A 24276-nucleotide genomic window follows, 5' to 3' on the forward strand; every position below is an offset into this window, starting at 1 on the left:
TACCAGTCATCACCTAAATTACTCCGAACAACTCTGTAAACTTTAATTCTACGTCAGCTATATATGACTGCAGCAATTGATATTTGTTGGAGTCATCCACACGTCTGTAGAACCACTGAATTTTCATGCTGGTTTTGCTTCCTCCCTCTCACAGTTCTGACACCGAATAAACTTGCACATAATCAAGAAAAAAACAGGCCTGCAAAGTTCTTACAATGAAATCTAGTCCAGATGCGTGGAAGTAGATCCTCTGCAACACCAGGTGGAATAGCGTATTTTGGATATCTAAGCTAAAGACTTTCAGCAATGAGAAACAGTGCAGTCTTCAAGAAAATGTATTCTTCACTGTCTATACCATTAAAATACTTTTAAAATCTGAAACTGCTTCTGGTACTCCCCCATGACTTAACTTTAAAGAAGTATGGACTCAGATGCATGACTGTGCTTTAAATAAGTGCACGGCTAGTTAACATGGCACATCAGATGCATAGCTAACAATTGCAGTGGTATTATGATTGCAGATTTAAGCCCCATAAATAGTCTCTATCAATATACTGTGACAAGAATTTTGCACATGGATAATGTTGATCCAGCTTGATGCCAATTTGTCCCTTAGGAAGAATGACATGCAGAGTCACTTTAAGATGAAGCCCTACATTATGAAATTTTTCAGGGTAGCAACTTTGTAATTGCCTAGCTTGCATATGTAAATAATGCATTACAAAATCCTTTACTTAAATTCCTTAGGAAGGACTGAAGAGTGTGAAGTCAGGGATCCTACCTAAAGCCTTCACTCTCCACCCATTTCTGCTCCAAGGCGGCACCCAAATGCCACAAAATTCTCATCCAGAATAAAAGTTCACTTTGGCATCATCAGTCAGAGGATATCACTCACAGCACCACGGGATTTAAGAAAGAAAGTATGTTTACCTTGACAGATGACCACATTACTTTGAGGGATATGGTAGTCTGACTCTTTTAATGTTGCTAGGGTCTCCCTTACATGTTGGGTGCTGACGATTCCAAATGGGTTTAGATGGAAGTTATCTTAAATTAAAACTATGTTCAGTCCTAAGAAAGTTTTGTTTATTAAAAAATAAAACATCTTGAAAATACTTTCACAAGCATATATATACATACATAGAGACGCTATGGGTTTAGTCTTTTGGACTTAAAAACAGGCTTATCTCTGTAATCTTAGACATAAAAACCATAGTGTTTCAAATCACAGAAATCACACATCAGCGAAGTCACACATCAGCAGTAATATTTACATCATTACATTTGGGGCAAATTCAAGACAAACAAAAAGGTAAACCAGGCTTCAGTTAAAACTAAATTATTTTTAAAATGTATGTTCTAATTAGAGGCAATAAAAATAATCTTAGAAAGTTAAAAATTATTCTGTTCTAGGTTGAACACTATTGGAGAAAAAATTGTCAAAAGAAGCAGACTGTCATATTGGTTTTTCAGTTACCTCAAGGGTTGAATTCACATTTCCCTAGAATACTACCATAAATAATTATTATTCATTGCTTGCTCCAGACATAACCCAAACTAGTACATTGATTACTTGAAACGAACAAGTTAATTCAATATTGCAGAAATGCCAATTGTTAACTTATTTTCTTGTTCTTGATTTCAATGAGATTCTTAGAGTAAGGAAAGTGGGGTTGTATCACTAAATGCTGATAAAATTATAATATTTGAGACTAGTTTAAGAAAAAAAGGAAGAAAATCTCCATGATGTGCTTCTACTGAAAGGTCTCATTTGTCTGTGCATAATGTGCTAGTGATGTTCAGAAACCAACAGAAGAGGTACTACATTCAGAAGTTGATTGCAAGAGTCCAAACAGGCTGTTGGCCTATGAATACAGCCAATGCTAAAGTTTTTACATCTGCTTAATGCTGTGCCATAAGAATCCTTCCTTTGGATAGCCACATCCCCAAAAGAACTAATCCTAGTATATATGCTAAGCATGGTGGTCAGACATCTTTCTTACATGACACTGAAAGCCCTAAACAGCAAACCAAACACCTTTTACTCTGGGCTGTTCCATTCTGGCTTTAGAAATATGAATAATGCTTCATTCTTCTGACACAACTATCAGATGTCTACAATGGATTTTACTGAGAAGAATAAACTCAAGCCCACAGCTCCCTTATGAGGTAGGTAAGTCAGATTCTTTCCATTTTAAAGCAGAAAATTGAGGCACAGTACAGTTAAGTCCGTGACACTGCTTGAACCCAGTCCTCCTCCCCAGAAGATCACACATAAAAATGAATGAAGTAATACAGGTATACAAATGGATCGGTGTTCCTATCAAAATATATAAACTTTACCTGTAACAGTTTACTTCATTCTATTGAAACACTTGGGGGGAAAAAAAAAAAAAAAAAAGTCCTGATAAATGCAGTATAATAAAGTCTGAAAAGGAAAACATTATGATAATGGTTTTATAAAAACCTGAGATGAATCCTTGATGGACTCAATTCATTTCCTGAACAGAATCTCACAGACTTTTAAAAAAACATGAAAAATGAGATCATCTGATAACACTGTTGGACTGAGGCTGATGTTGCATTTGATAATGGGGCAGATTTGAAAGTATTTACTGAGCTGGTTGCAAAAACTCTGATGTGAACACAGCTTCTGCATAATCCTCACAAACATCCTGCAGTTCTGCTGCCACATCACTTAAGGCTTCTTCTGTTAGTTGCTCTGCAAGACTGAGGGAGAGGGAGGGAAGAAAAGAAAAAGGTTCAGAAAGTCAGATTTCAAATTCCAGTAATTCATTCCATTGATATCAATGATTTGATTTGAAAAGGCAAATACTCATGTTTTTTTCATTCTTTCTACTGCTTAGCCCAAAAAAAGATCTGATATGTGTTCTGGTATGTGTTGCATAAGATATCAGAAATTCTCTCCTCAGACCGGTTCATAGCAAAGGACATACTTCAGGCTTAAAAGTGTTGAGGCATCTTGGTTGCTTCCTTTTTTCAAACTCTTAGATACTAATCCTGCTTTGGGAATAAGAGTTAACATACTATGGTGCTCATCCAAAGGCCATTGAAGTAAATGGGAAGCTTCTTATTGATTTTAGCTGCCGCCGAATCAGGCATTACTGACAGCAATAAAGTTTAAGGAAAAATGAGATGAGAAATTTCAATTTTCAGTGATCTCTGGACCACAGCAGATGTTACAGAAGGGTAACATTTTTATTTAGTTACCCTTCTAACTAAAGGGTAGTTTTATTTTAGTGTAAGAACACAATTGTTTACTGGCCTCTTGAAAACTTCTCTTCAGTTGTGCATGTATCCTAAATTATTATAAAGTTAGTCTTTCTAAGACCTTTTGAGCATAGCATGGGAGTGTTTCTTTTAAACGTTGTGGAAGACCATTTTATGTAAAAAGATTTATAATGCCCTCTGGTGGTAAGAGTAAGTCAATGAAGTATGCTGGATATCAGATTGTATCTGTAGTTTGATTTCAAGTAACAACATGTTATCAGGCAAATGGCAGCAGTGGAATTCAGCTGTCAGGAGAGATTCACTGCCATTTAATCCATCTGCCAATCCCAAGAAGGTGCCAGTCCTTGAACTACTCAGCCTCACACCTATTATAAAAAGGAGCACAGCTCAGAAGGCAGAATGACAGTACTGAGAACTGACAAAGCATATTTCAGTGGTTTAGTTCAGCAGATTCAAATACAGTGGTCTAACCACAGTTATTAAAACATTTGCCTACTTATCCACAGTTGGGCAAAACCATCACCACACATGATTAACTTCACACATGCAAGTCATCTGAAATATTGCAGGACCTGTTCCTGGAAACACTGATGCAGATGCCAAATGTTACTCAAATGAGCTGATTTCAATACTACTACATCAAAAATGTGTGCAGAAGTTTAAAAACTCTTGGCAATTAAGCCTGATGTCCAATCTGCCAATACAGATAATTATGGCAAACCACTCCATCTACAACCACTGAAGTTAGATTTTGTAATTCTTTCTTAATAGTCCAGAGTTTTCTTCTTTCATTTCTCTCCTCCCATAGTCAGAAGTCTTCTGATTTCCACTCTGCAGGGAATTAATGACCCCTCTATGCCAACTCACGTTGTGCCAGTATTTCTTCAGTTCTGGAAGAACAGGACTAGCAAGGTTCAAGTTCAGCCTGTATTTCCATGCTTTTTTGGGGCTGGGACTTTACAAGACCAATAGGTGACTTCTGAAATATCTCGTACATATTTAAAATGATTTCTAGGCAATTATAGGCAATCACTCAAGAAAAGTGCAAGGAAACAATAACCAGTGATATAATCTAGTTGCTATACCTGGTACTGAGCAATCAAAATACTTATTCGAGCTTTAGTGCAAGGGTGGGTATTTCAGCTTACATTGCCCTGCTTGCTTAGCAGACGTGAAAGTGTGACAAACAATTTTTCTTTGCCAGGAAGTGAACAGCAGAAAGACTGTTACTTACAGCTTCTTCACCTCTATTTGTACTAAGGGATGGTAAGCCACCTATGTCACACCTCCTGCAGTGAGCTCCATGAAGCATGAAGACTTGTGGAAGAGAAAGCACTGAAATCTGCGCTAAGGCCAGTGGTCTCTTTTTAAAGAATATCTACTGTTGTTCCATGAAACACCAACTTCGTAATCCCTCTCCACAAAGATTAAAATTTCCACAATTGTTTACAGTGCTTTATTTCTTTTTCACTCAAAAAAAAGAAAAAAAGTTATTTTTGTTTTCCTTCAATTTACCTGTTGATGATAGTCTTCTGAAAATAATTTCAGTTACCCTGTATTTTACATAGTTGTTTTTGTGGTAACACCATAGAAAGACGTGAAAATAATCACTCCTCCAGGACATTCTGCTCCCATATCCTTTTGTTTTATCCAACTACCTAAAAAATCCATGAACACCAAGTTCCAGCAGAGAAACAGTCCAATAGCTGACTGCTTGTGGCTTTCAATTTGGAATTTAAATGGCACCCTCCCCACTCCTTTCCTGAATAAGGACAGAAAAACCTGTTCATCAGCTGATACATTCACTTCAGAAACACTAAGATAGTTCATATACCTCTCAGCGATCTGCCATGGATTGAAACTGCCTACTGCCTCATGTGAAATAAGCTTTAAGTGATGCTTGTATCTGCTGTTATAATCCAAGATGCTCTGGAGCATATGCTTTGGCACAGAAAGACACACACAGCACTCTTTCTGCAGAGAATTCCGAGTCAAGGGCTGCAGAATGTCATTTCCAGTCTGCAATTTCTCCTCTGCTGCTTTGTTTTCCTCTTCCTCAGCATCACTGAAAAGATAAAACAGTTGTTAAGCAAGAACTAGATTTTCAAGTATCTTTTTGAAGGATCAGAAAATCTCTTCAAATAGTAACCATCATTTTCTGTAATGAAAACACTATAATGAAGACACACAGCTCATATGCACCACAGTTTAATGTAAGGCCAAATATTCCACTTACTTGCCATCAAAAACTTTTTCAAATAAAATGTTCACTTCTGGCTCTGTGCGTCCAATTAATTTGGTTATCTGAATTGGATGAGGAGATGTAGGTCTTTTAGCTATTGATGCAATTTGTTGTTCTAGAAGGAGGAAAATAACATTTAAAATTGTTTTTTTGGAAGAGAAAAACTACATTTACTGCAGGTAAGTCCTCACAAAGACTTTTCCTTCTTTTAAGGGGAAGTCCTTCAGATAAGTAAAGTATTGAAGGTGACAAGCCCCTAAAATGTAAATTCAATATAGGATTTCCAACAGCTCGGTGTATTAAAGCTGAGCATTTTAGAAATCCTATCTTTAGTATAAATAGTTTGTTGTGTCAGTGGGTACTTCTAGAGAAGAGAGAGAAAATGCCACTCTAAAATGAGTGTAGTCTATTAGCTTGGCAGTAGATCCAAGACATGGAAAAAAAATCCAACAAGACTTGGGCTAAGTCTTCACCAGTCTTACTGTGAGATTTTTCCAACTGGTGTAAAAAAACCACAGTTCCATTAAAGTCAGTATGTGATCAGACACTCAGCTCAGAAGATCAGTGTAGCTTCACTGTTGTACTCAGTCAAATAGTATGATAAAGAACAGAGCAGGGGGATGGGAAAAGCGACAAGCATAAGTCATCCTTATTAGCATGCCACTGTGGCAAACAATATTGAAGTATGTACACCTATGTATGGGAAACATCAAACTATTGTTTGGAATGCTACCTTTCATTAGTGAACAGTTTTCTACTAATATTACTTAGGTCCCTCTCAATTAAAAATTTAATCTGATGTGAAAAGTGAGTTATATCTTTAATCTGAAGTACTTTACATTCTTTCATTTATTTTTCTATCCAATAAAAACAAGCAGGAAAAATGTGATTAATGTGAACTGGAAGCATCCAAATTGTAGTTTTTTTCAAGGATTAAATACTTTTTGCTGAAGGACATTGGATAATGAATTCTGTACAGAAAAATCCAGATTTTCTGAGGCTGTAAAAATTAAACTTGCATGTACACTGCAAGATCTAAAAACAGTATCACCATCACTTGAAAGGAATAAGGAAAGAGAAAAATCTTCTAAGCTTAAGTAATTTAATGTTATCTTCTGTGTACTGCCAGAAAAACCTTAAACTGTTACGGATTCACTGCTACACTAATATTTATCTAACATTTACTCTTGAACTCTATGCCATTTAAACTGATAGTTTATTAAAACAAAGGAAAGAAAATGGGAGAAACAAACTAGAAGATAAATATCTGCTTGCTCCTGCCTAAAGAAATCAACAGCAGGAACAGACTTTTTCACTATACCTTACCTCAGCCTGTGAACTGTTATGAATAATTTTGAATTAATCAGCATGAAAATGATTACTGCTAAGTAATAAATGGTGTTTCAAAGGAATCAAGTCACATGAGAACACACTAAATACTCTTTTCAAGATTAAGATTTAGATTTGCCAGTCCTTTTCTCAAAACTGAAGACAGGCAAGTCATGAAGAGCTTAACAAGAAAAGAAGTGAAGTGGCTTTAGGATACCTCAGACTTAGAAAGTAAACTAGCTGTCTTCTGCAGTAAATTCAAGTAGTTTACAGATGAATTGGGAGTGTAGGTACTTATGGAATATCATCTTCACTGCACAAAAATCACTACTCACATTTTGGTAGAAAAGAAAATATCTAAGTTAAGGAATGACAAATGCCTAGAAAAGGGACAACATTCAAACTTTACATTTGATGATTGGAAGTATGTGTTAAAGATTCCTATCCTTCAGCTAAGTTGCACTAGCAGTGCTTTCCATCCAAATGCAGCCCCAATAAAGGCTTGCAGAAAATGACAGCCTGTTCTCAGAAGAGATCCTTCCTTTTTAAAATACTGATTTTAGAACTATATTTTAGAAACAGTCCTCTGAAAGGAGCACTTATAGTAAAAAATGTGTCTGGATGGTGCTATTTCATCACACATAATCCAATGATTTTGATCTCAAAACATCTGAATTTAAAGATACAGATTACAGGAAAACCAAGTTGCATTAAAAAGAGACTTACCCATTTTGTCCTCCTGGCCCCAGAACTCGGAATCACTGTACGCAATCCGGGTGAATCTCCTGCGTACAGCCTCCTGGTATCTCTGGTTTTGAACATACAAAATTAATCAATCAACACATACTTAGCAGTTCAGCTATACTAGTTATCACCCAATAGGAAAGCAGGTCATGATCCTCCTTGGTCAAAGTAGGCTTATTTTGCCTAGTTAACATAACACAGAAAAGGTTATTTTGCCTAGTTCACATAACACAGAAATCTGAAATCACAGATAATAATCTTGTTCCAAATGCCATACTTGAAGACTCAACTAGTTGCCAGTACCATGGCAACTCCTCCCGTTTCAGCAGTTAGCCAAACAACTGAAGGGCCCTCGTGCTGTTCCTGCCTTACCAATAGTGAATTCAAACGTATGCTTAAGTGCCTCATGTGGATAAGGACACTGCACAATGTAAGCTCCACGCTTCCAACTTATGAATGGATCTCTAGAAGTAAACGGCACTAAACTCAGTAGTTCTAAGTTATGATAATTTCACTGAACAGGAAGGTTGAAATAGGACTTGAACCAAAAACTATGGAAAAGCTGATCAAAGAAAAATTTTTAAGAAACCAATATATAAGAAAGTTCAAGTCAAGTAAGTTATAACCTCATGAATATTTACATAGAAAGATGGATAAATAAGGACAGAGATAACCATGTATTTGACTTCCCCATGTTGCCCTGTAAAATATTTTGATTGCTAGAGCATATTTCCTCGAGATGCTAATGCTACTAGAATACTAGGATCCTGTATCACAAAAAAATGGAAAAAAAAAAATTTAATTCGTAAACATTCAAACACTTTCCAATCTGTGAGACAACATAATCGCCATATTGATTCTCCCATTCACATACAATGATCTAAGCCACAAAGTCTTGAGGTGGGAAGCAAACTCAGGTCTACCAACTCTAAAGCTAGCAATAAAGCCATTAGGGCAAACATTCTTCTATTCTTACACGTTTTGCTGAAGTGTAAACTCCTTCCAAGTCTTTCATTTCATACAATGATCCAGTCAGACCTTGCTTCATTTAAGAAGGTAGATACTTACAGATATTACAATTTATGGACAGTAAACAAGAAACTGGCACTAATGAGACCAATCAACAGAGAAAATCTTACTTCAATTTCTTCCATTCTTTGCAACATTGACTCCAGACTATGTGTGTCAGCCATAGGCAGAGCCTCAGTCTGGAGTCTCTCATGCTGCTCCATACTCCACAGTTCCTGAGCAGTATCTTCCAAAAGATCATCCAATAGCTTTTCACTCAGAATATCTGCATTTGCTGCAACCTGCTATTTAAAACAAACAAACAAACAACTACACAGCCAATGCAAGGAAAAAAAAAAAAAAAAAAGAAAAAACACCCACAAAAACAACTGGGGGGAAAGAGTGCTTACAAATCAAACATTTCTTACAGCAGCTCATGGAAGTAATCCAATTGTCATTTCAACTTTTCCCTTCAATGAAAATCCAAACAAATTCTTGTTTTCCTTCTACCCACACAATAAGCCAGATCAATAAAAACAGCTTAGTACGTTCCTACCAATAAAATCAATGAATATGGGAAAAAGCTTGCTACACAACTATGTTCCCAAACTGAAGGCGAAACTGTCACAGGTTCAGACATCACCCAGGAATTCAAGAAAGTGAAATGAAGGCCCTCATCTTATGAAACACTACACACACATTTAACTTAGCACACAGGAACAGTCTCACAGCAGCTCCAGGTGGTAATGAGTAAATATATAGGGTCCAGGCCACAGCTGTAGGTTTCAATTGTGTTCGATTTTACCAGTTAGCTGTGGTACAATAATCACTATTCATTTACCTGTATTATTTTATGTGAAAACATTTTTTCCCCCTAAGCAACTTTATGCATTCAAGGTCACACCAAGCAAAAAATATACAAAAGAGATGATGTTGGAAGGAGCTTTCTCATTGTTTCATAATGTACATGGGTACAAAACAATACTTTAGAAGGCACACATGCTTGTAAAGATGTGGCTTATATAAGTTGAAATTGCTAAGTTTGGGAAATCAGTACTACTTTTCCAGATGCATTCTGCTATATGGCAAAGATAAAAATTAATCTTAAATGTCAAACAGCTTTACCTATAACATACAGACAGAATATACCTTCTCAGCTGCATGAGTTAAAAGGTGGTTTATAAATGAAGAATCCTTCAAATGACAGTTTGTTTCCAAGGAGAGATGGATCTTCCAAATAAAGTGTAAATCCCCTTGTGATAATCAAGCTTTCTGTATTATTAGTCATTAATATTACCAGTTGAAATTTATTTAGGCATTAAATATGGTATTATAAGAATTATTGAAGTAATCTTATCAAGTCCAGTCATGTTCAGCATGGAACTGTTACGACCATTCAAAAACAACTTAAAATGCATCTACTTGACAAGAAGCTAACCAAATAAAATTTAATGCAGTTTTGCCAAACTTCATTACAATATTTCAAGACCCACATATTGAAATGGAAATACACTCCCCAAATGTCAAAAACTGTGTTGACTACATAAATATGACTTGCATTAAGTTGAAAAGAAACTGTGTGTTGCCCCTTTATAAATGTTTTACAGCAATAAAGGCATCCTTCAAATAGTGGCATGAGCTTGACTTACTACCTGTGTCCTGTCTAACAGGGGTTCTAAGCACTCCCGTACTGCCTTCTCAATTTTGTCTGCATGCTGGGTTGGAGAAGCACTTTGTGACCTACACAAAAAAGAACAAATAACAATGCCATTCTGAAACTTGGTATGACAACAATAATTCAAAAAACCCAAACACATAAATGTACTTTTTGGGGGACTGGTGGGAGTGGGGAGAAGACCATATCAGATCTGACACCATTTATTAGCTCTTCAAAGAAAGTAATTACCTTAACTTTTGTATTTTTTTCATTTCTCCTCTGTGAAGGTCATTTAGAACCTTGACTCTTGAAGTTTCTGCTTCAAGCCATGCTAGTCTTCAAAGACAAAACAGTAACATAGAGGGTTACAAAATGCACATTCTAACAACTGAAGAATAAAATCATGTGATTCCGAGTCTTAGTTTAGAAAACTTGCAAAAAACTTCAGAGAGAAAATTAATACCAACTTTAAGACCATAAAAGCCAGGAAATTCTGCTGAGAACCAGGGATCTTCAATTATGTTTCTGCTACTGGCAAACAGGCAACTTCACGGCTATCCACAAATACTGCCTGGACAGACGAGCTCCTGATCTTTAACATGCACACTGCCTAGTACAGATCCAGCAGCAGGATCTCCTGCTTCAACTGCCACAAACAGCAGTCCCAAAGCAAACTAAATTTGGGGAGCTTTGGTCTACAGGATGCCAAATATAGTTTAAAATAAACAAACCTGCACTCTATTACTGGCTAGGACAAAGATATATATTTTGTCCTTCTGGAACTGGGAGATAATATTTACCTTCTTAAAGCAGTGCTGTGAATATCCATTCTGCATACTGTGTGTTTTGTCAATGCCCTGCCTAGCATAGTTTGGCCTGTGACTCCCAGAGAATACTTGGACCTGACCCAGGAAAAAGCATAAAGCAATGGCTCTTCCCAGGCTGTATGAATGAGGCCACTTTGTGCCGAGTGGGAAAAGAATACAACTATCTGGTAGCGAGCTGTGCTGTGCCACTTGCCTTCATGGTCTGACGGCCACGTCAAATCCAGCCTATTTACTAGTACAGATACAGCAGCATTTTCACAGGAAAGCAAGGTAAAGACAGGTTCCACTAGACTGCGAACATACCGCTTAGGTGAAACAGGTGGAGGTGTAGGGTTTGGAGGCACGCAGGGTATTCTGCTCTCCTTAACAAGTCGCTTGTTCTCTTTTAGCTGGAAAGCTATAGTTGTCTCTTGAAATCGGGCATGCTTTCCTTGAGGCTGTACCTGTCTTGATTTTAGAGATTTCAGCACTCCCTTAAAATTAGCACAATCACATTAAAAACATACATTCCAGTTGTTGAATTTTTAAAGTATTTTGCATTCTGCTTCGGAATTTGTCTTGAAGTCATGCCTGCTGGCTTTGTTGCACAGTTGACCTATGTGGATGTTTTACAACTGATTTAAAGGGAAGTACCACTATGCCTGAACAGAACATATGCTCAATCCTGCAACTATTATTTTTGCAAACAGTTCCGATTTTTCCAATGTTGCTCTTCATGGGGAAAAACTTGTTTTGAAATTTTCAGAACTAGACTCTATGTTAACTCTTAATAAATCCAAATAGAAGTTTTCCAAGGTAACATTTTATTCAGCCATGAAACTATAATACTGCTATATTTATATTTGCTACAAGGACACTTAGACTAGTCACCTCAGTATGAACTACTGAAATGCTCAACCTTCCTGCTCACAATCCTCACTGATAGCTAGATATGGGAAGCAGTAAAGTTACATATGCATGCATTACTGTATCAGATCTGATTTTTCAAGCTGAAGGTGATACCCCAAGGAAAGGAAAAAAAAAAAAAAAAGGCATTTAATAAAAAAACCCAACTATTTGCAGAATTTAGCACTTTGAAATATCCTTTAGAGAACTCATTTGTTTGCATTACAGAAGCCTCTTGCTGGTTCTAAGAAGAACTTACCAGGAAACAAGACTTTGTATTGTGAAGTTTTATAATACTTCATTGATTAAAGAAGTATCTGCCTAACTTATATCCTCCTAGTAACATCAGCATTAGCACAACATTACTGCTGAGCGCATTTTTCATGACAGAGGGTGACCAATAAGAGGAAAATATTTCAGCTTTAATTTCGAGTTGTAAAATAAACATGCTCATTCCAAACATGAAACTAGTTTCGGTGGAAGTTGTCCTTGCTAATTCTGTTATTGTTTCTAGTTGTACAGTGCATTTCCAAGGAACAATAACACTACTTTCAAAAAAACATTTGATAAAATAGTCATAACCACTGGAAATAATGTAGGCAGATGACGTAGTTTATCCCCCTGTGCCTCCTAGATCGGAATAAAAAAAATTGTGAGGAACTACAAAGCTTTACAGTGTCTTACATTATATAACAAATCCCAGAGGACAAGTAGAAGAAAGATAAATTCTTTTATCACTTCCATACCTGTGATTTTGCAGGTACTAACATGCCCTTCTTCTTCAAAGGGCCACTTTCAAGGTTGGGATCTTTTTTTACAGCTCTAGCTCTCATCAATGCATCTATGTTTCCTTGTAAAGTGGCATTTCTCTCTGGCGCAGGTGGGTCATTTTCTTCTCGGAATTTATTGTGCAATATACGAGCACAACTGTTTGCCTTCTGAACTGCTGAAATATTTGCAACATGTCAATGTTTATCTGTATCAAAAATAATAAACTTTCAACTGTAAGTTGAAAGGGGCAAGAATCATCTTTATTTCTACATTTGATACTTCTGTTATGCTAGCTATACTTAATCATGAACTTTTAAGCTCTATCATAAATAAAAAAACAAATAAAAAAAAGAAAAAAAACCCCCTTGTATTTCCTGACAAGTATTAAATAAATTGTCTTTCTTACACTGTTTCAGTGAACAGGAGATTTTGCGTGTTGTGTGCATATACATATTTATATGTATATAGATATTTGAAAATACACATATATATGAAAATCACGGGAAAGCCTTTTGGTAGTAATTGCCATACGAGGTCTAGGCAGTGATAACAAAACATTCTTTTTTAGGCAGCAAGACACGTGGAAGCCATTAGATGCTTGTCAATATACTGTCTCTCTGGACTGCCAAAGATTAATTCCTCTCATAGAATTCTTCTCGCCCTTACCTAGGGGTAGAAAGGAATACTTACTATTCTAGTAAAAGACAGTATGCGGTATGAGAAAGACACCCCAAAGAAGAAAAACAATTAATATAGGTTATATAATAATGTAATAAGCTATAATGGCTTTCACGAGGTGTCAAAATTGGTGGTAAATTTATCTTACAATACCTTCAGAAAGAATAAAGCCCATTTCCTTTCATATATGAAGTAAAAGAATAAAGTAAACCAATTCCCAATGGTTGCATGGCAAACTAGTAGTGCAAAAAACCAAAGTCTTCAGCTTAACTATCAGTTAACATCTTTAGGTACTGAAACTGTGATTACTGTGCAGAAGACATTAACGTTAATGAACTGGTAAGAATAAAAAAAAGCCACCCCTCTCAAAAGTAGAGAAACTGCACAAACCAAGGAAATTTCTGAGCCAAGGCTTCAGTGTATCTTTTCACTGTAAACAGTTAAACAACGATAGCTTTGTTGGAGATTTGCTAACAGTTAGTGACTTTGCATTCAAAAATAATATATTTATACAGCATTTTCTAGGCAGATATTTGGAAATATTCTGTATGCACCATTAACGTCAACCTGTAAACTGCCATTTAGGTGTCTGTAACTGCAGAAAAACACTCTAAGTGTAGCCCACGGTAAAAGAAATGGACAAAAATATTAAGAACATGGTGATAATAGTAATATAAAGAGGCATATAAACCTGCAGGTCGATCATATCAGGGGAACAGCTGAAAAAAATTCATAACAAGGCTATGTGAATCTGATAAACTACATATGGGCTGTTGCACACTTCTGACCAACAACACGTAACATACTACAAAATTGAACTGCAGATGGTAAGTTATCTGATAAAAATGTATTTAATAATTCAAAATACAAACCAGTTGCGAGACTCCTGGCAGCTGGAGGTTTTCTAGGTTCTTGTCCATGCTGTCCCTTTAAGACGAGAAGTTTGTTTTCTCCTTTTGGAGATGTAAGCTGCTTTCTGGCTGGAAATGTCTCAGTGTTCCTTGGAGATTTGCCCTGAGATGCTGAAATACATTTCTTCACTTTTTTGGGTGTTTGTTTCTTTTCCAGCAGTGAATCCAGATCCTGCACCAAATATTTAGAATTTTAATCACTCTCTCAGTAAACCTGATGTAATAATGAGAAGCAAATTCAAGAGATTTTAACTAGTTGGAACTTTTTTGGTGTGGTTTTGTTTTGGTTTTTGTTGTAGTGATGATTCCTGATAGCTTGTTCATGCAGAAGCTTCTTGACATTAACTTAAATTTACAGAAAAGGCTTGCATTTTTGTATTTACAATTGGGTCCAGCAAATTGTCTGCTTGCAGCATGTTCAAAAAGAAATGGACACAAAGGCTACAGACAAAAAAATAAAAATGCCCACATGACTATAGTAAGACAGACAGACACTTCTTCTGATGCTAAATCCAAACTTAAACAACTCTACCTCCTTCCTGTTCCCAGGCAGTTAGCACCGTTACTGTTCTCATAAGCAGTTCAGAGCAGTAAAAATAAAACCACAGCTCTTACAGTTAGAACAATATTTTAAGGAAAATAAAATATCTTATGGCTATTTTATCAGTTGCTTTTATTAAAATTAATTAAATACTGGTTTCATAATAGTTCAGGTTACATAGGTTCTTACTTAAAATAAAATAAATCTTGTAGGTAGGAACTGCAGCGGGAAACATGAATCAGAACTTTTCTATTATACCAACAACATGTTTTAAGACATCAGATATCACTAACAAAAGCCATTTGAAGGGCATAGAGCTTAAGTAACTCTTGTAGCTACAACTTTATCTTCTGCCTGGACAATTCTGCACCCACCACCACATGTGAGTCTCAGATGCTCATCACTAATCTTGATGATGAAAGCATGCATCGCAAAACAATAAACATGTAACTTACACCAATGTATAAAACGCAATTCTTTCAGTCCTGAAAATGGAATATGAATCAGAAACTGGTGCTTTGTTACCACTATCACTACCAGTCCTCATTCTACCAAGAGAACCAATAAAGACAGGAAGAACAGCAGCAGGTAGCTTCCATGTTTAGGATGCAACTCTATTTTAGACCACCATTATTTAGAAACGTACTTACGCATTAGAAAATATGGCCTTTAAAAAAACCCAACCAACCAACCAACCAACCAACAGAAAGATAATCTGCCATTTTGTGAACACACAATATAGTTTGCAGTCTCATATTTCACTAAATCTTTTCTGCCTTCACAAAAACAAAATGTTTTTTCCTACCTCAACTTGCAGCAAAATGTCTATGATAATGTCAGAAATGGAAGAATCCAATTCTAGTTTGGCAGAACAGAGAGACAGTTGTCGAATGAGACTGCCCAGTGCCTTGTAGTGGGTAGGAATCTGCTGCTCTGTTTGATCTGTAAACTGATTGGCAAATGCCTGCAAGGCTCGTACAGCTCCTCTGTGTGCTGCTGCCAATCTGGATACTGCTCGAGACTGGAAAAATGAAAAATAAGTGCTTTCATAACTATAGTTTCTATGAATACTGATACTATTCAAAGAATTGTTGCCAAAATTTCATAGAGAAACACACAGGCATGGGATAATTCTGATTGACATGAGGCCATTTGTGCGACAAAACAAAACAGGCATTTAAGTCATCTACTAAAGGTACTACACAACAGTACTCATATCAAGTATCATGCTAGCTTCAGATAAAATAGCCTGGTTATAACATATTCTGATGTTTCTACTACTTATGCCAACAGAGTACTGTAGTCATGGGCTTGACCCTAACATGCAACAATTGCACAAACATAGAACATTCTCCATCCCCCAGTTTTTGTTACAGAAGAAAATACAAGTGATGGAAAAGCACAAGAGAGCAACAGACAATATTGGCCAAACAGTAGGCCTGATCTCAGTACTATCTTTCTGAAAGACACTGGGCAAAGAAAATCGGAAAGGAGGCTAATAAGACTGAGAGATATCAACAGGATGTTAAAAAAAGTAGTCAAGAGTAGAACAGTGTTATTCAGAAAAGGAAATGCAATGAAGAAGGAATTAGAACCCACATAAAAGCAGAAGACCAACAGCCTTCCTCTCCAGTTTACTGCAGACAGATAAGAACTGAGGAGAAGAAGGAAGCAGGAAAGGCTGTATCAGACCAAGACAGACATACTTCTGTGAGAATGAGATGAAACGTGCAAGATACAAAGAAAATCTCCCTTCTGGAGAGGGCTCGGGTGTACCCTAGACAATCAAACTCAATTAGCTAGAAAACTTTCTGTCCATAAGTTACTCACAGCCTGAAGGATAATTATGTCTTACCTTTTTGGTATGTTTGATTTTATGAGGACTCAGTTTCTCTAAATCATCCTGAATTTCTTTCACCTGTTTATCAAGAAGGAGGGGGGGGGGGAAGTCAGTCAGAATTAGCTCCACGTCTATAAATGAACAATTAATCTTCACTGTAACATCTGAGTGAAAGTTCAAATTTTCCAACAGTGATGCTCATCTCTCTGTCCAGTCATGAGAGAAATTAATCACGCTGTTCAGATCTGAACTAGAATGCCATAGAAGTTCATAGATAACCCGATCAAATTTCTTGTTTCAGTTCATTTCTGTCAAATTCATCACAATAAACTGGCTACTATACATCCCAATTTAAAATGCTAGTTCCTACCTGTTGCTGGAGTACATACAGCATCCGAGCTGACCGTGCAGCTTGTTTCTGTCTCCTAGTGCAAAGTCGTTGCTCTTCATCAGGACCTAAAACTTCTCTCTCTCTCCCTAAAAAGCATGAAATGTAAAGTTTTATGTCTTGATTTAACCTGTGAAAATCCTGATTAAGCCATGATAACAAACATAATTTAGCAGTAAGCCTCTTTCAGGCAGAACCAATACACAGTGTATCATATTTTGCAGGGCTCCCTTGAAGAGTAATGCAAACTAGTTATTTTAACTCTACATCATATTTCCATTTAGAATTTGACTAAACATTCTTATACAATATAGCTTATTGGTTACAGCTTAGAGAATCACATGACTCCTTAGTTTTATGACAAAGTTGCAGGTAAAGCACTCAAAGGTAGGAATGGTTAAACCTCCAGCTAGTTATTACAAAAGAAGCGATGCAGTGTATACTGCAGCTGGCTGAGATGGAGTTAGTTTTCTTCACAGTCACCAGTACGGTGCTGTTTTGGATTTACAACTAGAACAGTGTTGATAACACACCAGTGTTTTGGCTATCGCTGAGCAATACTTGCACAGCACTAAGGCTTTCTCTTTTTTTCAACTATGCCCTGCCAGTGCGTAGGCTGGGGGCGTGCAAGAAGCTGGGAGGGGACACAGCCAGGACAGCTGACCCCAACTGATCGAAGGGATATTCCATGCCATGCTCAGCAATAAAAAACAGAGTTTTTTTGGGGAAGGTAGCCATTGCTCATTGCCCTTTGCCCAGGCATTGGGCCTACTTGTGGGAGGTAGTGAGTAATTGCCTTTGCATCACTTGTTTTGTTTTTTACTTTCTTCTTCCTCTTTCCTTCTGTTACTAAACTATCCTTATCTCAACCCCTGAATTTTCTTGCTTTTAATCTTTCTATTCTCTCCCCTGTCCCACCAGGGGGGAAAGGAGCACAAGCCTGTGGTGCTTCACTGCCAACCAGGGTTAGCCCAAAACACAGTGTCAGAAAGCACATTAATCATGCTACTGCACAGCCATAAATTAGGTCAGTCAGACTTGTGAAATGAAATTTTACCAGCTGTTGCCCCCTTTCTCATCACTGATAAGAATATGGCTAATAATGATACTGTTTTTTGCAGTCTGAATATCTAGCCAATAGGCCTACAAACACCAGTATTTTTTCACCCACGTTATTAAATAGCCTACCACTAATTTACTATCATTGCAGGTTGGATTGGAACTCACCACAAACGCTTAGAGATAGTAAACCCTGATATTGCTTAAACTGGCTAGCCATTCTAGCTTTTATTTGATTTTCAAAAAAGCAGATGGTTCTCAAAATTCCAGAACTGAATACGGATTCCAATCCAAGCCAAAAAACAGAAAGAAAAACAAATCAACAAACTACTGTACATTTATATAACATAATTATTGTTCAGTCTTACACCTTTTTTAGTCAGTTCTTCAATTTTCTGGACATAGCTTCTCAATTCTTTTTGCAGCCGTAGGACTTCCTGCACATTTTTATCTTCTTTTTTGTTTACATTTGGCTTGGAGTCCAGTCCTGTGTCATGGGTGGGTGGAGAGTCCAAAACAGCTGGTATTAGCTTTCCCTTATTTGGTGTGTAGAGATAAACTTTAGCGCCAGAGGTGGTAGTCTCCACTTTGGAAGGCTGACTGAGTTTCTGCTGATAATTCAAGCAAGTTTGAGACTTCAGTGCATTCTTATTTTCTGGACTTTCAAATACCTCAGTCTTCTGCTGTTGTGGCTTCTGGGCCAACAATGGTTTATTGACAGCATCTCCAAACACTTGTTGTTTCACTTGCTCTTCAAGATGTCTTCGCTTTATGTCCCTTTTGGCTAGCTGAATAGCCAATTTTAGTCTCTCTTCAGATACCGCTGAAAACATGCCAGAGCTTCTTATGCTGGGGTCCTCACTTCCAGCTAGATTTCTCTGATCATTGGATGCCTTCAGTTTTTCTATTATAATTGGACGGGGGTTAGAGAATCTGAGAGCCAAGTTCTCTGGAAGTGCAGGAACATTTCTATTAAACTGGAGCTGTTCCAAAGTGTAAAAAAAAGCTGATGTTACACAGAACACTTTACACAGGTGACGTCCCTCTAGTGTATATCAGTAAGGAAAATGGATACTCTTTCATATTAGAACGTATTCTGTCATGATGATACTTCTTCAAGGCATGCAAGGTATTCTGTTCACTCAGACAAATGCCAGTGTTCAAAATTATTTTGAATTAAGCACTTAGATCATCTTGTAAATAACATTAGGCACTTACCTGCAACTTAGTGTGGGCACCTTAGGGAGGGTACACACATTGAAAAATCTGCTCCAAAGTGACTGGGCAATGGACAATGAATGCCCTTATAAAGACTTTTTTTTAAGAGTTCTGACAATGAAATTAATGAGTTATAAGAACAATTAACATTAGTAATATAAATGGGTAGGATTATATCATAGTGGTTTAGTAAGGCAGTACTAAATTTACAAAGGTAACAGAAGGAGAAATGATGAAGGAGATGCATGATGAAGGAGAAATGGAAAGCTGAAACATGGTACCACAATAAAGTTTCTAGGTTCCGTTTCCATGTAGTAAAATAAGAGGTTAAGATAGTGTATTGATTTAGACTGGGATAGACTTAAATTTCTTTATAGTAGCTAGTATGGTGCTATATTTTGGATTTGTGATGAAAACAGCATTGATGGCACACCAATGTTTTCATTATTGCTGAGCAGTGCTTGCACGGAGTCCAGGCCTTTCCTGCTTCTCACACCGCCAGCTTTTGCTTTACCTACTAAACTGTCTTTACCTCAACCCATGAGTTTTCATGCTTTTACCTTTCCAATTCTCTCCCCCACCCCACCAGGGGGGAGTGGGCAAATGGCTGTGTGCTTAGTTGCCTACTGGGATTAAATCACAACAGACAGGTAAATAATATTTAGATGTAGTTTCTGATCTATACCCTTACAAAAGGACAGTGTCAAGATTATGTATGACAGCATCATGAAAACAAGTATGAAGATTCGACACCCACTAGTGGGCTGTCTCAGGAAGTAGGTCATAACCATCTTTTTGTAACGATCACAAATTAAAACCAATTCAGCACTGCTGCAGAAGTCAGATAATACCTGTGTTTGTAAAGCCTTTGCTTCATTCCTGTATAGCTGAGTAGCGAATGCAAATGTAGCATCAGACATAGTTGGCTTGCTTGGTCCCATCACATTGGCTTGATGCCCAAAATCCAGTTATTTGTCCTTTGCTTACAATTACAACTATGAACATAAGAACAACCATACGTTATTTCTGCCTCTCAAAAGCAATCCCAGGTCTGATGTGAATAACAGATAGAGAACCAACCTGAGGAGCCATGTAGAAACAGAAAATGTATTGTGTACTCACACAGGTGGTCCACAAAACCGAGAGTACAGTCCCACTGTTTAAAGCAAAATTTACAATTTATATCCTTCTTTTACACACCCCCACGGAGAGCGGAGGAGCACCATTACAGACTATGAGGCTCACACTACGAACCGTAAGAAGACTGCTGCAGAACCTTTATAGCTATTACTTGCCTAAAAGGGAAATAGGTGACTGCAATAAGAAAATACAACAGACTAGCAAGGTAGCCTAAGGCAGTGCTTAAGGCAGTGCTCAAGGCAGCCAGGTCTGTACAAGTTAGTGTCAAAGGAAAACAGATCAAGGGCACGCTCATACCTAAACTTCTTCACAGAGAAGCATTTAAAATAAAAGCGATGCGTGGAGACAGCCAGGAACTTACGTCTCCGTCACCTGCCTCTGAGAATTAAAAAACGAGTAGGACCCGACACATAACGCTGTTAAAACTTTCTATCGCGACTGAACAACAGACTTTGTCTCCGCGCCTCAGCTCAGCCGCAGGCACCGCTCTTCTGGCCTCACACGACCCCGAGTCCGGACGCCTGCTTGGCCGTGCCTGCCGCCAGCTTTTGGTCACGACGCGCCCCTGGCGAGGGGGGCTCCCCTGCGGTGCGACCCCCCTCCAGCCGCCCGCAAGTCAGACCCCGGCGGCCGACCTACCTCGCCCCCCAGCCCTGTCGGCGACAGCCCGCGGCGGCCGCTCCCGCCCCCGCGGCCCGCCGGCGGCCTCCTCCCCGCCTCGCCCTCACAGCAGCCCGCGCGGGCGGGCGGGCGAGACCGGCACCAGCGGGCCGGGCCGGGCCGGGCCGGGCCGCCCGCTCGCTCTCCCTCCCTCCCTCCCTCCCTCCCTCCTTCCTTCCTTCCTTCGCGGCAGCAGACGGCCCTGGCTCACGCCGGGACCTACCGAGACGCCGTTCAAACCCGCTCCTGGCAACCGCCGCCGCAGAGGCCGCCGGGAAACGGCGAGGCCGCCGGGGCGGCGCGGCGCGGAACTACGGCGCCCGACGCGGGCCCGCGACGGAGCCCGCCCCTTCCCGCCTCCGCCGGGCGCCATGGGCTGGGAGGAGAAGCAGGTCCGCGGGTACCCCGAGTTCGTGCAGACGGCGCAGCGCTACCACGGCCGGCCCATCTTCGCGCTCTTCTGCGGCGACAAGGACGCCGAGGGCAGGAGCTGGTGCCCGGACTGCGTGACGGGTGAGGCCCGCGGGGCGGGCGGGACGCCCCGCTCCCCGCTGCGGGGGGCGCGGCGGGGGAGCGCCCGTCTGCCTCGGCCCTCGCAGGGCCCCCGGCAGCGGCGGGGCCGCCTTCGCGCTCAGCCCCACGGGGACCGTGCTGACCGGCCCGCCCTCGGGCCGGCTGCCGCAGCCCGCCGGTACGCGCCGTCTCTCCCATTTGCCTGAGGGGCCGCGGGTGCCCTTCCTGGAACAGGGAAGGTAGGCCACCGGCAGCTCCTGCTGCAGAGCGGCCTCGCAACATCCCGCCTCCCTACCCAGCCTCCATTGTCGAGGATCGTGACTGGACTGGGCGAGGTCCAGGTTTCAAGCTCTAGCTGCAGGCACCAGCGTAACTGCTAACGGCGCTACCCGCAGCGTAAGCCTTGACTAGGAGCTAGCTAAAGCCGCTGCCTCGGTAACAAGCTGTCCGTCCTGCTCTCGGCTTTGTTAGCCGCATTCCGCTGAATGGCATGTAATGTAACATGTTGTTCAGCAGAGGGTGGTGCAGAGGCCCAGCAAACAATTAGATGTGAATCTTATCATCAGTTAACTCACCTCTGCTTTGTATGTCCAGAGGCAGAAGTGATCTGCCAGCCAGCATCTGGCAGTAGAAGATGAAGGCAGTTCCTCAGAAAAGATAGCACTGAACTTTCTGGATCATACATGACAGAGTACATATGGCGACTGCTTACTGCTGTTCTGGTGGGCTTTTGTACAGACAGGGGACAGTTACTATTTTTGTTACTTGTTAAAGCAGAAATTGGCCTTTACTCAAAGACAAGTCCCTTCAACACTGAGCATGTAATAAATTCTGCAAAGCTTGTGGATAACCAGAGGAAACAAAATACAGATCCCTACCTGAAGCAGACTAACATTAATTAGCAGCCTTGCTGGTCAAAGTAGATCCATACAATTCTGTAGCACAGTAAAAGTATTAACTACTAACAGATTTTAAAAATTACTCTCTAGCTGAACCGGTTGTGAGGAGGGAACTTCATAACATGCCTGATGAGTCTGTATTCATCTACTGCCTAGTAGGAGACAGAGCCTAGTAAGTAACTGTTTTAATGCCAACAACTGATAGAACTTTGCTATTCGTGGACTGAAGGTTAACTAACCCGTTGGAACAATTGACCGAACTGTCCTTTTCTACAAGGGATGAAGCATTTTTTTCAGTTTTGAGGTCTACACTATCCCTAGTGTGAACTATCTGCATGCTTGTTCTGAGAAGTGGGTTGGGGAGGTGTGAGGCAAAGACCTTTGAATTATCATTTTGAAGGAATTTTAACAGGCTGACTTCAAACTGCACCTCTACAAGCTGTCCTTAACCCCTTCTTCCTGAACAGCTGGAAAGATCCCAACAATGAATTCAGGAAGAATCTGAAACTAACAGGAGTGCCTACACTACTTAAATATGGAACAGTAAGTGATTTATTGTATGTTTGGGATCTACAGGCATTCAAATGGGAAACTGGCAGGAGCTTATGGCACTAAATGAGTTAGTCATGCATGTTTTCTGATAGCCTCTCTTGTTTAAAAAGAGCAGACAATTACGAACAGCTCTTCTGCTCCCACCCATGCACTCTTCCTGGCTCAAACAGTTCCTCAAGAGAGAACCACTCTGCTTTCTGTATAATGTTGTCTATAGTAAATATATAGTAAAGAAAATATGTACACTCAGCATGTAGTGGTTGAGGGGTAGAGAAAATTCATAGCAATGTATTGTTAGCTTCCCAACTTGCAGCTCCTCAAATTTTAAAAAATCCAAATGCTGAATTACAGGAGTGAAACAAGTTATGTGCAGTACACTCTTGATTCAGACAGACTACAGCTCAAGTTTCAACTTGTGCATATTATTTAAATTAGTAGTTACTTTCTTAAAAATGCATCTTCCAAGGCCAGAAAACCTTCAGGCATTTTTCAATTTTCTTACCTTGCTTGCTCCACTCTACTCCACTACCCTCCCCCGAAAAACAATTGCTGGAGTATGGGTAATGTTAGTATGTACAAATGGCTCTAGTCTAGAACAGGTTTTTGAATTGCCCCTAAAACATCTTAACTTTTCTTTCAGCCTCAGAAGCTGGTTGAAGAAGAATGTTTTAAAGCAGAGCTTGTGCGTATGTTGTTTACTGAAGACTAAATCCTCCAGTAGTCAATCATTTACGAAGATGTTGATCTCAAGTTATGTGCAGTGTCCTTTCAAGGAATCCTTAAACTTTTAAAAAAACTTTCATGGTTAATTACTTCAGAGTAGTCAAAATAAGTGTCATTAAATTCTAGGTCCAAACCTTCCACTAAAATCTTGCAACAAAAAACTGTATCTTTCCTTTCATGTTCAAATAAACTTGAGTTTGCAAACAGTCTCTTTTCAGAGGAGCTGAGCTCATGTTACAAACGGAGCGAAGTCTACAATTACTGAAGAGTAAAACCTAACTGCCACGTTATACCTTCAATAGTGAATAAGGGGGGGGGGGGGGGTAAGAGAAACAGAAAAACCTCCTTATTCTTCCTAAATCTGACTTCACATAGCTACTGAAGCTGTTAAGTTAAATTTTCAATGCCAAAGATGTTTAATGGCATATCTGTTCAGTCT

At 39.3% G+C, this 24276-nt stretch overlaps 2 protein-coding genes across 4 annotated transcripts; one reads left to right on the top strand and one right to left on the bottom strand.

The window, feature by feature from the left end:
- Positions 1–660: 660 nt before the first annotated feature.
- On the bottom strand, positions 661–21471 carry KIAA0753 (KIAA0753 ortholog). 3 transcript variants are annotated; one of them, XR_008237408.1, is made up of 15 exons: positions 21374–21471; positions 20202–20345; positions 18503–19115; positions 17056–17162; positions 16701–16763; positions 15651–15866; positions 14266–14476; positions 12691–12890; positions 11363–11532; positions 10482–10568; positions 10225–10315; positions 8707–8880; positions 7546–7631; positions 5087–5307; positions 661–2730 (listed from the first exon to the last, which is right to left on the bottom strand). XR_008237408.1 is itself a non-coding variant. In XM_052803011.1 (15 exons), exons 2-14 carry the CDS (start codon positions 20289–20291, stop codon positions 5485–5487), a joined length of 2229 nt encoding a protein of 742 aa, XP_052658971.1. In that variant the 5' UTR covers positions 20292–20345; positions 21374–21471; the 3' UTR covers positions 4695–5307. The 3 variants fall into 3 exon arrangements, 2 of the variants coding, with proteins under 2 accessions (XP_052658971.1, XP_052658972.1); XM_052803011.1 differs by lacking the exon at positions 661–2730 and adding an exon at positions 5485–5609 and having other exon boundaries at positions 4695–5307; positions 7550–7631; XM_052803012.1 differs by lacking the exon at positions 661–2730 and having other exon boundaries at positions 4695–5307.
- Positions 21472–21484: 13 nt separating this feature from the next.
- On the top strand, positions 21485–24046 carry TXNDC17 (thioredoxin domain containing 17). The gene is made up of 4 exons (XM_052803015.1): positions 21485–21663; positions 22653–22734; positions 23030–23105; positions 23755–24046. Exons 1-4 carry the CDS (start codon positions 21522–21524, stop codon positions 23821–23823), a joined length of 369 nt encoding a protein of 122 aa, XP_052658975.1. The 5' UTR covers positions 21485–21521; the 3' UTR covers positions 23824–24046.
- Positions 24047–24276: the final 230 nt, after the last annotated feature.

Source organism: Harpia harpyja, chromosome 12 (genome assembly GCF_026419915.1).
Source record: "Harpia harpyja isolate bHarHar1 chromosome 12, bHarHar1 primary haplotype, whole genome shotgun sequence".
Lineage (NCBI taxonomy): Eukaryota > Metazoa > Chordata > Aves > Accipitriformes > Accipitridae > Harpia > Harpia harpyja.